At 44.2% G+C, this 13,059-nt stretch overlaps 5 protein-coding genes across 5 annotated transcripts; 3 read left to right on the plus strand and 2 right to left on the minus strand.

The window, feature by feature from the left end:
- Nucleotides 1–4,880: 4,880 nt before the first annotated feature.
- On the plus strand, nt 4,881–6,104 carry LOC117140186 (transmembrane protein 231). The gene has a single exon (XM_033302964.1). It carries the CDS (start codon nt 5,048–5,050, stop codon nt 6,026–6,028), a length of 981 nt encoding a protein of 326 aa, XP_033158855.1. The 5' UTR covers nt 4,881–5,047; the 3' UTR covers nt 6,029–6,104.
- On the minus strand, nt 6,088–7,094 carry LOC117140193 (mitochondrial import inner membrane translocase subunit Tim21). The gene is made up of 3 exons (XM_033302978.1): nt 6,891–7,094; nt 6,420–6,829; nt 6,088–6,362 (listed from the first exon to the last, which is right to left on the minus strand). Exons 1-3 carry the CDS (start codon nt 7,018–7,020, stop codon nt 6,192–6,194), a joined length of 711 nt encoding a protein of 236 aa, XP_033158869.1. The 5' UTR covers nt 7,021–7,094; the 3' UTR covers nt 6,088–6,191.
- Nucleotides 7,095–7,405: 311 nt separating this feature from the next.
- Nucleotides 7,406–8,549, plus strand: LOC117140202 (thioredoxin domain-containing protein 17). The gene is made up of 3 exons (XM_033302991.1): nt 7,406–7,703; nt 7,777–7,858; nt 8,303–8,549. The coding sequence occupies exons 1-3, from the start codon at nt 7,559–7,561 to the stop codon at nt 8,454–8,456; spliced, it is 381 nt and encodes a 126-aa protein (XP_033158882.1). The 5' UTR covers nt 7,406–7,558; the 3' UTR covers nt 8,457–8,549.
- LOC117140174 (vacuolar protein sorting-associated protein 52 homolog) lies at nt 8,217–11,019 on the minus strand. The gene is made up of 7 exons (XM_033302954.1): nt 10,875–11,019; nt 10,216–10,817; nt 9,940–10,155; nt 9,729–9,884; nt 9,554–9,672; nt 9,369–9,489; nt 8,217–9,172 (listed from the first exon to the last, which is right to left on the minus strand). Exons 1-7 carry the CDS (start codon nt 11,017–11,019, stop codon nt 8,543–8,545), a joined length of 1,989 nt encoding a protein of 662 aa, XP_033158845.1. The 3' UTR covers nt 8,217–8,542.
- A 421-nt stretch (nt 11,020–11,440) lies between these two features.
- On the plus strand, nt 11,441–13,033 carry LOC117135111 (putative elongator complex protein 4). Its single transcript, XM_033295127.1, has one exon. The coding sequence runs from the start codon at nt 11,631–11,633 to the stop codon at nt 12,939–12,941; it is 1,311 nt and encodes a 436-aa protein (XP_033151018.1). The 5' UTR covers nt 11,441–11,630; the 3' UTR covers nt 12,942–13,033.
- Nucleotides 13,034–13,059: the final 26 nt, after the last annotated feature.

Here is a 13,059-nt window from a genome sequence, read left to right on the forward strand (position 1 = left end):
CGGGGATCTGGGCTCAGTGGTCGTATTGTCGTTATTTGAGTTCCTTGGCTCATAAATCAGTTTGCTGCCTTTTTAATCCGTTTTAATTGCTGTTCGTTGCTCGTTGGTTGGACAACGGATGTCGCAGGACTAGCACAAGGATATAGTGGTCCAAGGATATGGTGTTGTTGTTGTCGAGGCGATTAGGAGAACCCGAACACGTATCGCAGATGAATTCTCCGTCCTAAGCACTTCTGGCCATTATAATCGTTGTACGCAGTCCACAGTGAAATTACCTGTTTTTTTTTATAAACATTTAAAGCATTTTAAACAAAAAAAATCAACATATGTAACGTATATTTTCAATTCGTTTAATTCCATGTCATAAACTTGACATAAGTGATCCTTAATTGTGGTCGACATGCGTACTTTTTTACCATTCCAACCGCAGTTATTCATCAATTAAAGTTTTAAATTTATAATTACCACCAAGAATGTGGTAAGTGCGTGGCCCAAAAAAGCGGAAAAGTGGTTAAGATAACCCTAACCGTTAACTTCCGCTTGGGAAAAAGGTGAGAAAAGTATTGAACAGCACACGAAAACGTGGCCGAAAAAAATGGTTTTTGGGGAAACCGCAAAATAACATGCATCTGTTTAAGTGCTTCTTGTTGTTCTAATTGCCCGGGTACACCCACAAAAAAGCGGACAAACAATGAAACCGGGATGAGGTCCTGGCAGATCCTTCGTGGAAACCGCTTATCATGCGGCAGCTCCCGGGTGAGCCGTTTAGAAAGTGCCGCTGCTGTCAGTCGGGCAACTTTAACAGGTGCTCGCTGGGGGCACAACAGCAAAAAAATGGCAGCAGTGAGCCAAAAACAATATAAATAAAAAATATAAAGACTGGGGGGGGGTAAAAAAACCAGGCAAATGAAAACTGCAAGCCACCGAACAAATGCGGATAACAAACTGTCAAAGTTGTACGCTTATTACCATTGCGGGGCGAAAAAAATCAACAACGGCGACCAAGGAAGTCACAACAACTGAAAAATTGTATGACATGGTTCACCCCACTCCCCTCCCCACAATTTTCCACCGATTTTCATTCCACTTTCCGGGGACCACGAACATGTCCACTTTTCAGTCGTCTGCTCCACTGCCCAGCGGGATGTGGTGGCGATTTTTAGTGGGTATCACCCCATGTTTTCCAATTATTTTTATATTTTCCAATTATATTTATATTTTCCAATCTTTTTATAATGCCCTTTACCACACAAATTTTACTGGATTTTTCGAAAGAAAAGCTATATTGTTAAATATTAAAATTTACCAACACTTAACTTATCCAAGCCTTCAATTTTAAAATTTATATTTTTGAGAGCATTTAATCTTCGTTGCTGTAACCGTAAACCCATTTTTTATATTTTTTAAAATGAGCAACATGCTAACTGAACAGATTTGTCACAGCGGAAATGACAGAAACTTTGCTGTTTTCATTGTATTTTGCATTATTTATGCCTTCATTCATTTCCCATCCATGGAGAAATGTTTAAATTAAGGGAAAGTTATGTATTTCTATATTTTCCATTTCGCTTATAGAAATTGTTTGCAATATTATTTAACAAATCGAAGCTAAGCTAGACAAGCAATAATTTCTCAAAAGTTCGAGCTAACTAACCCCTTACAATTTGTATTCCGAAAGTGCTGGCAAAAAGTTGTAAACTTTCAACAGATATGGTGTGATTACAGTGGCCTGCGGCTAGTCGGAAAATTCGTCCGGAAAAGTCATTTATAAAATGGAAATTATACGCATAAACGGAGGACAGACACTCCCACAAACGAACGCAAGACGGAAATTCTCGGAAAAGGACACTTGCTTTTCTCGAGCTCATCAAAATATGCTGGCACACACACACACACAGACACGGACAAAATGGCGACTGAGCAGCACACACACAAAAAGGACATTAACTCCTGCTCGCTCACACATATAAGAAGAGAGTGTGGCAGGAAAAATGAGTCCCATGTCTTTCATTAAAACTTTCGGCAAATTATCGGGTAACATATGCTTGCGGCTTGATTGTCAAATATAGTTCAGCAAAGGAACTCGCCAGCATCCCCATCCTTCGTCATGCATCCTTCGTCCTTCGTCCTGTGGCCTCCTTGAGTGAATACCCCGCTCATGTACACATCTATAACACTTTTCCACTTGAGTGTTGTAAGGGGAATTTTGCTCGGATAGAGACATGAACTCGGCATAAATATTAGAGCAACCTCAACGTAACCCATACGTTTTGTGCTTCCCTTTGATTTCCTTTGGGAGTTGGGCGCCAGCAAAAATGAAAGCTTCCGGGGAAAGCATTTCCCCTCTTTCCTTCCATTCCAGCATCCAGTTGAAGGGGTGTCGGTTTGGGCAAAAAGGATACGAATCCGCGCAGGCGTTGTAATCACTTTCAACCGGCCTTCAATGCTCAACACCCTCGAGTGAGTGGCATAAGTTGGCTCACGCGGCTTTCTTTGTTTTCTAAAAACAATAGTTTTATAATATTAGTCATATTCAATATCCCAAACAGTTTGAATTTGAATTCTAAAAACAATATTTTCATAATATAAGTCTTATCCAATATCCCAAACAGTTTGAATTTGGCTAGAAAATTATTCACCTTTTTTGTAGCATACTTTTCAGCGCGCGAAGAGTTTAACTGGTTTTAGTTTCTAACAAAAATCATAAGCACTTATGTACATATGATGTAAAAATTTAGTAATATTTAGCATATTTTTTAAATTTAAGATCATTTCCAAATATTTTTACAACTTTATTTTGGAATATCAGCCTAGATAAAGTAAGGTGCTGAGTGCCACTTACTTCTTATCAGCTGAATTACAATTTTTCCAGACTGCCAGCACCTTTTGGTGCTAGTCCTAATTAGCAGGACACTGCCATGGAGCCATATTCCCACCTCCTGTCCGCTCCTTGCTCCAAACTTTTCGCCTGCCTAGTTAGTTTGGCGTGGCAGTCATTAGTAGTCCTATGTTAATTTGGTGCGCCTAATAAACTGCTACTTTTTGCCAGCGCCCACCTGGCGCACACCCACCACAACTCTGACCCCAGCACCGCCCAAAAACCACCCAAAACCACCCGCTAACCCACCTCCAACCACCCGCCCAAAAGCGAACCAGTGGAATGGTGGCGCTGTGCGAATTTGCCACTTCAACAGCTCCTTGGTGGCAACACGGTCACGTACGCGAAACGAGTGAAAGCTGAAATTTCGTGAAAAAGGATATATGGGCACAGAGCTGGCATTGTCCTGGGGCCGTGAGCTGAATTCCAACTGCGTTCGTATACATCTGAATACATACATATATATATATATATGTTGGTATATATGTATACCCCGCCCTATCTGTCTGCTTGTCTGCCATCTTGGCTTTTACATACCAACTTTTCGCCCATTTCTTTTTCCTCTTCGGCCTTTTTGTAAAATGGCGTGGCAATGTGGAGAAGGAAAATGTAGAAAAGTTATTGATTTTTTTTCGGTGGAGGATGATATGGAAAGGGTGGGGGGGGAATTACTTAAATTCAGGATGCTACGCTGTTGAATCGGGCGAAATAATTTTGTGTGTAAAGTGTCAGAGGATCAGCCGCAAATAAAGCTGACGTTACTGTCAAAATGTGATTCACTTTTATTTATTCATCATTTTTCGGTAGTTGTGACACCGACTGGCAGCCCATCATTTTTACCACACATTTTTAATATGCACAAAACACATGTCACACAGCAAAAGCCAAAAACTTTGTTAGCCAATCTGACATGACACGAATATATAAGGTAAATACTCCAAGTTTTTTGGCTATAAAACAAAACTAAACAGGAAACTTGCAAAGGTGACAGGCAATGTAAAACTAAGGTCTTTATTATAAGTTTACTTCTAGGAAATGTTAAATATTCTATTAGCTTTTGGCCTAAATAGGAAAATAAACATTCAAAAAGAAATTGTGAACCAAAACTTAACTTTTTTCACCTTGCAGTTTTTTGCTAGTTTATAACTTTCTGCTGCAAATCGTGTCAGATTTCGTATTAAGTATCCCATTACATTCCATCATTTTCCTCAGGCGAAAGGCCCGACCAATTATGCACATATATAGTACGATTTTCTTCTTTTTTTTGAGCACTCCGCTTTCAACACTCTTTAAAATAAGCGCATTAAATGCAAAGCTGCAACTTCCGATTTTTACGCGGTGCACACGAAAGCATTTTGAGCCTCCTGCAGCCAAACTAAAAACCAGTTGGCCGTCTTAATTATGAGCAAATGTTGGCCAAGTTATGCGTTCCGTTCTTCAGTTTCGTACTTTTCCCCCGACTGCCCCGCGCTGCAGGCTCACTTTTCACTTTTTAGTCGGTGGGTTGTGCGAGCTTCAAGAGGGCCCGCATCCAAATCCTATAATTATGTGCAATCAATACTTTTTTGGTATCGGCTTAAAGCCGGAACGGATGTGCATTGGACGGGAATGAAGCTTGAATCTTCTCGCAACTGGAAGAAGTTCAAGTTGAGAATGTGCCAGTTGCTAATAAAGCGATTTAAGAGGTTTCATTCATTCAAAAATGGGGTAGGGGGGTATTTTTTAAGAAACTTATTTATATTTATAGATTTATTTTGGTTTTATAACTAGTCAGCTTACCTCTCACTTGTTATTTAAAGTTAGGATGCCCGGGATATTTTTGAATTTAAAACAGACATTATTATCGATACATTGCAAGGACTTTCCTTGGGTCCTGGTACATATCGATATTCTTCATCGATTTATCAAAAACAATGTCAGCGTTATGGCGCAAAATTCAAGCTTTTAAAATGCAAAGATATTTTCTTTCCTTTAATACCTAAATAACTAAATAGTAAAATAAATAAATAACTGTGTTATTCCTATAAAAATGGGCTTGAATGGAATCAGTGGTGGAAATTTAATTTTGTGCGTTGCCTGGCAACGGAAACCTCGTTTCATAGCAAACCAGTGGCAAGTGTCAAGCAAGCAGGTGCTCACAAAAAAAAAGGTTTTTTTAGAGAAGACAAGATGAAATTTATTCCGCTGCACACGACAAACACGGCGATCGTGTACAAGAACTCGCTGTGCTCCTTCGCCTCACTTTTGGTCCTGGCCTTCATAGCGCTTTCTGTGATGCTGCCCGTGCTGCTCGTGTCCTTGCTGAGTCCCTATTCTGGGATATCAGAATCGAGGGTGCTGTACGAGCAGCCGAATGTTGAGTTCAACTACGAGTACATATTCGTGGGCACAACGGACCAGGGAGAGTACGAGGAGGAGGAATCCCTGGTCGCCTGCAGCAGCTTCAGCCAGTTTAATGCGCAAATGGAGAGCTATACAAATAGCTGCACCACCACCAGATATTGGACAGAGGATGTGGACTACGATGGCGTAACAGATCGGGCGCACTTTCAGCTGGAGCTGCAGGATGTGCCCACGCAATTGGTCAGCTTCAATCTGCTGGTCTTCTTTGAAGCCGAACTGCAGCACAAGTGCGATCTATCGCCTCCGTCCGTGCTGGCCCATCAGCTACAGCTTCCCCTGCACGCGCGCCTCAGAAATGGGCACATTCAGCTGAAGGGAGAGCTGCAGCTGAAGCAATACGTGGAGTTCACCTGTCCGTTTCCGGGACGCAACATCAAGACTCAGTTCCGACAGGTTCACTTGGATACGAACTCTACCAACGGAAATATAGATCAGTTCAAGATGGAATCCCTGCTAGCTCAAGTCAAAGCCAATCCAGCCTATTTCCAGCTGGCCGTACAGGAGACATACTACAGAGAAACGTCAGCGCGCTTGGAACCTGGTCTCATCATTGACCTGGAGCTGGACGTGCTCCAAGTTGCCGCTCGCTATCATCTTAGCATTTGGGAGCGGCTTGGACAGTTCTGGCTGTACTTCGCCTCCTTCTTCGGCATCTCGTTTTACATAATGAACAAGCTGAAGGACTTTCTATTCGGACGCCACATCGTTCGCTCTTGGGAGATTATACCGTGGAAAAAGCTCTACTGACACCAGTCGGGCGCCATTTTGGAGATGGACAACTTCTCGATTGGCGAATAACTTAAAGATGACTCTGCTTGGTTACCCAATGCAATTTCATTGTCAGTCAAATAATAAATATAACAAATGTACAGAGAATTTAAGAGGAGAGGAGAAGATCGGAAGGATCCGCCTACTTATCCCGGCTATTGGACATCAGGGCTAGGTTGCCAAAGGAAGATCCAGCGGACGCTGGCTCGGGGGTGGGGTCAAATGCACGGTTGTCCTCAAGGATGATGGTGGTGCGGGGATAGTGATCCAATTGCACGAACAGATAACGATACTCCAGTTTGCCACAGCCACTCTGTAAGGGTAGCGGATTAGTGAAATGAGGCCAATGAGTTATTCATCCCGTTCATACCCTTCTGGACTCCAGCTGCACGGTGGCCTTGTTCCTCAGGCCCTGCACATAGAACTGCATTCGCATGTGGGGCTTTCCATTGCGCTCATAGCTGGAGTGCGCCACATGCTGTCTGCGACCGCGCCTGGATGTCTCGCCGAATCCCTTGATGGGTGCGCCAATTGCATCCTGTACCCGCGGATCTTCGACCACACGGCTCAACGCGTCCGCGTATATATTGTTCGGGCTCTCGCTGGAGAATAGCTCTCGGAATATGGCGAAGAACATCACGCAGGTCACCCCTAATCCGGCGATTATAATCGCCGTATAACTGGCCGTCTTAGTGTTCTCCTTGATCTTCTCGCCAATGGGGCGCACATCCGTGGACACCTGGGTGTTATCCTGCGACCGTTGAAGGGATCCGCCACCACCTACATAAATAATATATTAATTAGTTCAGATGTAACCGAATGAGAAGTTTGAGGCACAAACCGCGCGACGCTTCCTGACGCAAATGTGGACTCCAGTGCATCGCAGCCGCACATTTTAGCCTGCCAAAGTTGGCGGGCAACAAATTCTGCCGCTGAGTGACCAAATTGCGCAATAAAGCTAGCCGTGACATCGTTCACGCCGAAATCTATGGTAAAAAACAAATAAATGTACTTTACGAAAAAAAGAATTCTAATCAGCTGTTTAGTTTTACGATAAAAATAGTGTTGTCATATTTGCACCAATTAGCGGGTTATCGAGCTATTCACGCTAAAATGGCTATAGCCAGTTAGTATTGTGTTATCATTCGTTCACAATTTATTTTAGTGAAGAAATTGTTGAAAATCTTATACATTACAAATAAATTTCTAAGTCAACGTATCTGTTCTTATATTTTTCCCATTCATACGTTTCAAAATTTAAGCTAAAAATCTGTTATTTTCTTTGGCTTGAAAATGGCCAATTATCAGTGCGCTCGAAAGCTGGCAACCCTGCCATCTGTGACAGTAAGCTTTTTTTACGTCAAAAAGTCAGAAAACCTGATAAATTAGGAGAAGTCCATTCCCCTCCAGAAGCCAGTTACTTCAAAGTTCGCCATCACGTCGCTTCCAACGCTTTTCGGTCGCATACTCAAACGCTACTGCGCGGTGAATACTAATCCCAGCAAGATCATGGTGGTCACACACAACGTCAAGGGATACGATGAGTTCTCCAAGAAGATGGAGGAACTGGAGAACGGCAACGAGCCGGTCCACGTCCTCTTCAGCGGCGGCAAGGACGAGAACGGAGAGAGCTGGTGCCCCTACTGCGTGAAGGGTAAGATTGCCCTGATCCCAATGCGGCTAACCGCAGCCTATCCGATTCCCAAACTCATTTATCACATTTGCAGCGGAGCCGGTGATACACGATGCTCTGAAGAAGGCCCCCGGCAACTCGCACTTCGTGCATGTGGATGTGGGCGAGCGGGCATAGTAAGTTAATACCACCAAACCGAAGAAAACAGCTGCGGTTAGATATTTAAGCAGGAATTAATATTTCATGCACTGCGAGACTGCGAACATCTGGTGGTTTCTTTGGTGCAGAATAATCGAATAACAAAAAACAAACTTAGTCATTTAGAATGACGTACATATATGCATATATCCCACGTCATTCAGTTGTCAAAACGTTTTGTCATTCGATTATCAAGTTCATTATCAAGTTCAGTACATTGTGGCAAAGTGACACTAGTCACTCAACCTCAACTGTACGATGATGAAATGAACACTCGAGTGCTTATTTAAACGCCGAGAACATTCATGATAAAAACAACCATTAAACACCGATAGCTTTACAATGCTCTTGAGTTGTATTCATGCCGCCTGTTATCACTGAACCGTGGTAAGCAATAAACTAACACTTGTTTTTCTCTGCAGCTGGAAGGATTTGAACTGCCCCTTCCGCAAGGATCCCAACACGCATCTGATCTTCTTGCCCACTCTGCTGCGCTGGAAGCGGCCACAGCGTCTGGATGGCGAGCGCTGCTCCAATCAGGATCTCGTCGAGATGATGTTTGAGGATGAGGATTAAGTCGTATAGCTTACATACAAATATTTCGGAACTTTACTCAAGTTGGAATACACAGAAGACACACCCACATTCAATTAAAGCGTCCCTCAGTAATTGCTCTTGTACTTCTTGATCTCCACCATCACGACGTGGATGTTCGTTAGCTGGGCGCGGGCATTGGGCGTGAGGAGCTTGTGGAAGCGGTGATAGTATTGCACCAAACTGGCCAACGCAAGTTGCAGCAGCTGGGAGCCCGTCAGCAACGAGGGAAATGAGAGAAGCACCTCCCTGTTCAGTTCCTCCAGAGATTTCTTCCAGTTGGCCGAGAAGCTAGCGACCAAGGCCAGACTTCTTCGCTCCTGCTTGCGCAGCTCATCCATTTGTTCCTTCTCGAAGAAGTGCTCGCACTCCTTGACGAACTGAATAATGCCTCCGAAATGCGGGGCCAGGATCTCCTCGACATATTCCGCACTGCGGGAGTTGAGCTGCTCTCTGAATGCCTCCGCTTCTTTGGAGTTGTCTCGCGTGTGCTCCATCAACACGCCCAAAACCAAATCGTAGTTGTTTATCAGGTAAATGAGCTGATCCTTTCGCGTTGGAAATATTGCGGCCATGCGAAGGATGAAGCACTCCACTTCATTTTGAAGTTCCAGAAGCAGTCGGCTAACCAATTCATTAGGAAAATGCTCCGAGATTCCCACAATGGCCGCACTGAACTCTGCGTAGCGTCGTGTTATCTGTAAAATATACGTATTATATTATGACAAGGCGTTTTGTTCAAATGAAATGGTTATAAGTTATCACTATTGGCCCCCTCTTGACTTTTAGAATGCTGGCATTCCTTTGGTTAATCAATTAATTGTTTTTTTTTTATATAAATCAAAAATTACTATCATCAAAATCGATTTGGCGTAGTCAAAATTGTAAACTTACGTAGTGCGGTCCCAGTTCCTTGTTGAACTTGGTTGGATCACAGTCATGTATGCTCTGGATATTCAAGCGGAATACTAGTTCGAAACGTGGCCATATTACCGCCTGCAGGGAGTCCCAGTATCTGAAATAAGAACATATAAATATCCAATTGTCAACCAAAATAACGCCCATGAATTGAGACTCACTTATCCAATGCGGGAACACAGCGCTTGTGGCACATTAGCTGATAGCGAAAAATGAGATGGATGCACAGGAACATGGCAATGGTATCGAAACAGTCGTGTATGGAGGTCTCCAGATTTTTCTACGTTAAACAAACAGATATGATTAACATTTCGCGTGTAATAACCATTGACTTACAATCATCAGAGTTAGGGTTTTGCCCATGATTTGGTTGAACAAATCTTGCGCTTGAGTGCCGCGAACCATAAAGAACTCCGTGACAAATAGGTATTCCCGACAGGCATTGTCCACTAGGGCGTATTGCTCCGACCGGAAGAGAGCTTCCACTGTGTACTGTATAAAACTATAGATGTATCTCCTTTGCAAGTGTATGCATCACATATCTTACTCGATTCTTTAGCTGCGCATGTGGCACTATAATTGGTGCCTCCAGCTGCTGGTTAAGTATATCGCCTCGCTTTCCTATTGTGAAAATGGTGCTCTTGTGCTTTAGACTCGTCGTTTTGGAGAATAAACCTTTGGATGCATTATCCTCGATGCCCATCAGATCGTCCTTTGTGCAGGATTCCTCGAATTTGAGGCTCGTCAAGCGTGTGGAATAACTCTGCACGAAAGTTATGACATAAATGAAATTATGCTACCACAACTTTGCAAATAAACCAACCTTAAAGTAGCTATAGTAAATTTTGCCCATCGTATCGATGTATTCGCTGCATATTTCCTGCGCCACATGCCGCTCGTTGGACAGGATGAACTCGAAGAAGAATTTGTGCTTTAGCATGGCGTTCTGTGGAATCTGGTAGTTTGTCATGGGTTTCCGGAACTTGTAAATCTGCTCCAGCAGATAGGAGCGAATCTTGGCCATGGCTTTCAGTCGCAGTTTCTGCAGCACATCGCTCACATCGCTGGTGGACTTGGACTCGTTGAAGCTAAGCTCTTTGACCAGCGAAAGTTTGTGATTCAGTACATTCAACTGGGTGCTGAAATCCCGCTCCGTAACCGGCGTTTCCATTATTATGTTGATCATCTCCTCGGACACGGCCATGTCCTCGATAAACTGGGATAACTGAGCCTTGACCGACTGACGATTGGTCAGTTGGAGGGACATGGATACGGATTTCCTTTGCAGCTGCGTGATCTCAGTGCTGATGTTGTTCAAAACGCTCTGGAAGCTCATCAGCATATTTTCCATGCGCTCCAGGACATCGTCGCAATCGTTTATCTGATTGTGCAGGTTGGCTATATTCTGCGACTCCGCTATATAGTCTGGTATTCAAAGGGATATAATTAGAGCTAAGTTTGCATATGGAACGAAGTGCTTACCCTCTATGGACTTATTCTCCACCTCCTTAAACTCCTTTTCAATCTGTCGTGAATACTGCCGCAGATCCGTTGTGTTCTTCAGGATCTCCCGCACCTCCTCGTTGTCCAGTTGTTCCGTCATTTGCGGGGACGGCACCTCTGCCATTTTTGTTTTCCAATTTAAAGGTATTTTTCCCAATTGTTTTCCTCAACTACCAACAAAAAAAGTATGTCATCAAACAGCTGTTTTTGTTATCGGAGTGAGATGTGCTTTTGGCAAACGATAGTTACGATAATTTAACTATTTTAAATAATAACTAAAATTGGCGATGAGAAATATACGCTAAGGACAATATGTTTATGTTAAAACTGTCTTAACAAATATACTTTTAATAAAATAACTTTTTGGGTTAAAATTGTTATTGATTTAAACACCATTTTTTTTTTTTCAATTATTGATTTATTTGTACTCAAGCTCGACTGCAAAGCAATCAATGAGTTTCTTTTCTAATACAACACTGGACTTGTGCCTCTTATACTCAACATACACAAAAATTTATTTTTAAACAATAAAAGCTTAACTATCGCGCTACCCAGAACTTGCGAATTAACAGCTGTTTGGACTATCGATACACAATTGGAGAGTATGCCCCCATTGGCAGCCATCGAGAACAGATAATATCGAAAGTATCGAAATAGAAGTTTACGCGAAGAGAAGGAAACACATAGCGAAAAAGAACGCAAAAAGTAAAGGTTAGCGAAATCTGTGCGACGAAGATGACCAGTTTCCGCAAGCGCACCGTGCAGAAGCCAATCCGCGGCACCCGCACCTCGCCGCACACGGCGCAGGTGATCACCTCCAGCGGAAATCCGTACTTGGACGTGGTCATTGGCGGCGGTCTGCCCATGGGTTCGATCTGCCTGATCGAGGAGGATCGCTTCATGACGCACGCCAAGGTGCTGGCCAAGTACTTTCTGGCCGAGGGCGTGATCTCCAAGCAGGAGATATTTCTGGGCAGCCTGGACGATATTCCGGCCGAGATGCTGCGTCGTCTGCCCAGACCGCTGACCGACCAGGAATCGATGGAGCAAAGCGAGGTCCAAGCGCTGGGAGATGGTGGCGCCGAGAATGGCCTAAGGATCGCCTGGCGGTACAATGATCTGCCGCTGGTGAATTCCGAACATGCCACAGCCAAGATCGGACACCATTTCAATCTGATGGAACAGATGGACTCCATGATGCTCTACAATGTCAAGACTACCTTGTGGGACGATAGCCCCAAGCATCTGGACATCGTCATTGACGAGGAGTTCTCCAAGAGCAGCTCCCCGACCACTCCGTTGCTGGAGCAGCAGCCTGTGGAGGATGCCCCACCGATTCCGGGCGCGGAGATCGCTCCGCAGGAGAAGATCCCAGCCCAAGAGGAGGAGAACTCTGCCAACAACAATAATAACAACAACAACAGCAGCAGCGTGACCAGTAGCACAAAAACAGGCAGCCAGGAGTCGCAGTTGCAGGTGTTCCACAACCCTCGGTACAAAGGACTGCTTAACGATATTCAACAGCTGCTGCGTAACGAGAGCTTCGTCGCTGGGACGAAGAATAACCTGTGCCGCGTCTGCCTGACCTCGTTGGGATCGCCTCTGTGGTACGACGAACACTTCGGCGAGGATCTGATCAAGTTTCTCACGCTGCTGATGGCCAGTGTGCGGAGCTGCAACTCCGTGTGCCTGATCACGATGCCCATGCACCTGATTGCCAAGTACGATGCCAGCCTGGTGCCCAAGATCCGCCAACTGGTGGACTATGCCATCGAACTGGAGTCGTTTGCCGGTTCGGAGCGTGAAACGCACCCAGCCTTCAAGGAGTACAGTGGCCTGCTCCATTTGCACAAGATGTCGGCCATCAATACGCTGGCCGTGCACATGCCGGAAACCCCGGACCTGGCCTTCAAGTTGCGCCGCAAGAAGTTCATCATCGAAAAGTTCCATCTGCCGCCGGAGCTGCAGGAGTCATCTGCCAAGCCGGACAATTGCATCTCTGGTCTACTGAGCAATTCCAATGCCACAGCCTCGCTGGATTTCTAGCTGTCAGCGGAATTAGAAACTAAGTGCGCGTATGTAACCACGAAACAACTAAATTGCATAATAATAAGCCAAGTAAATGCATTAATATATCAGCCCTGATTTTGTACCATTTTGAAAA

Source organism: Drosophila mauritiana, chromosome 2L (assembly GCF_004382145.1).
Source record: "Drosophila mauritiana strain mau12 chromosome 2L, ASM438214v1, whole genome shotgun sequence".
Classification (NCBI taxonomy): Eukaryota; Metazoa; Arthropoda; class Insecta; order Diptera; family Drosophilidae; genus Drosophila; species Drosophila mauritiana.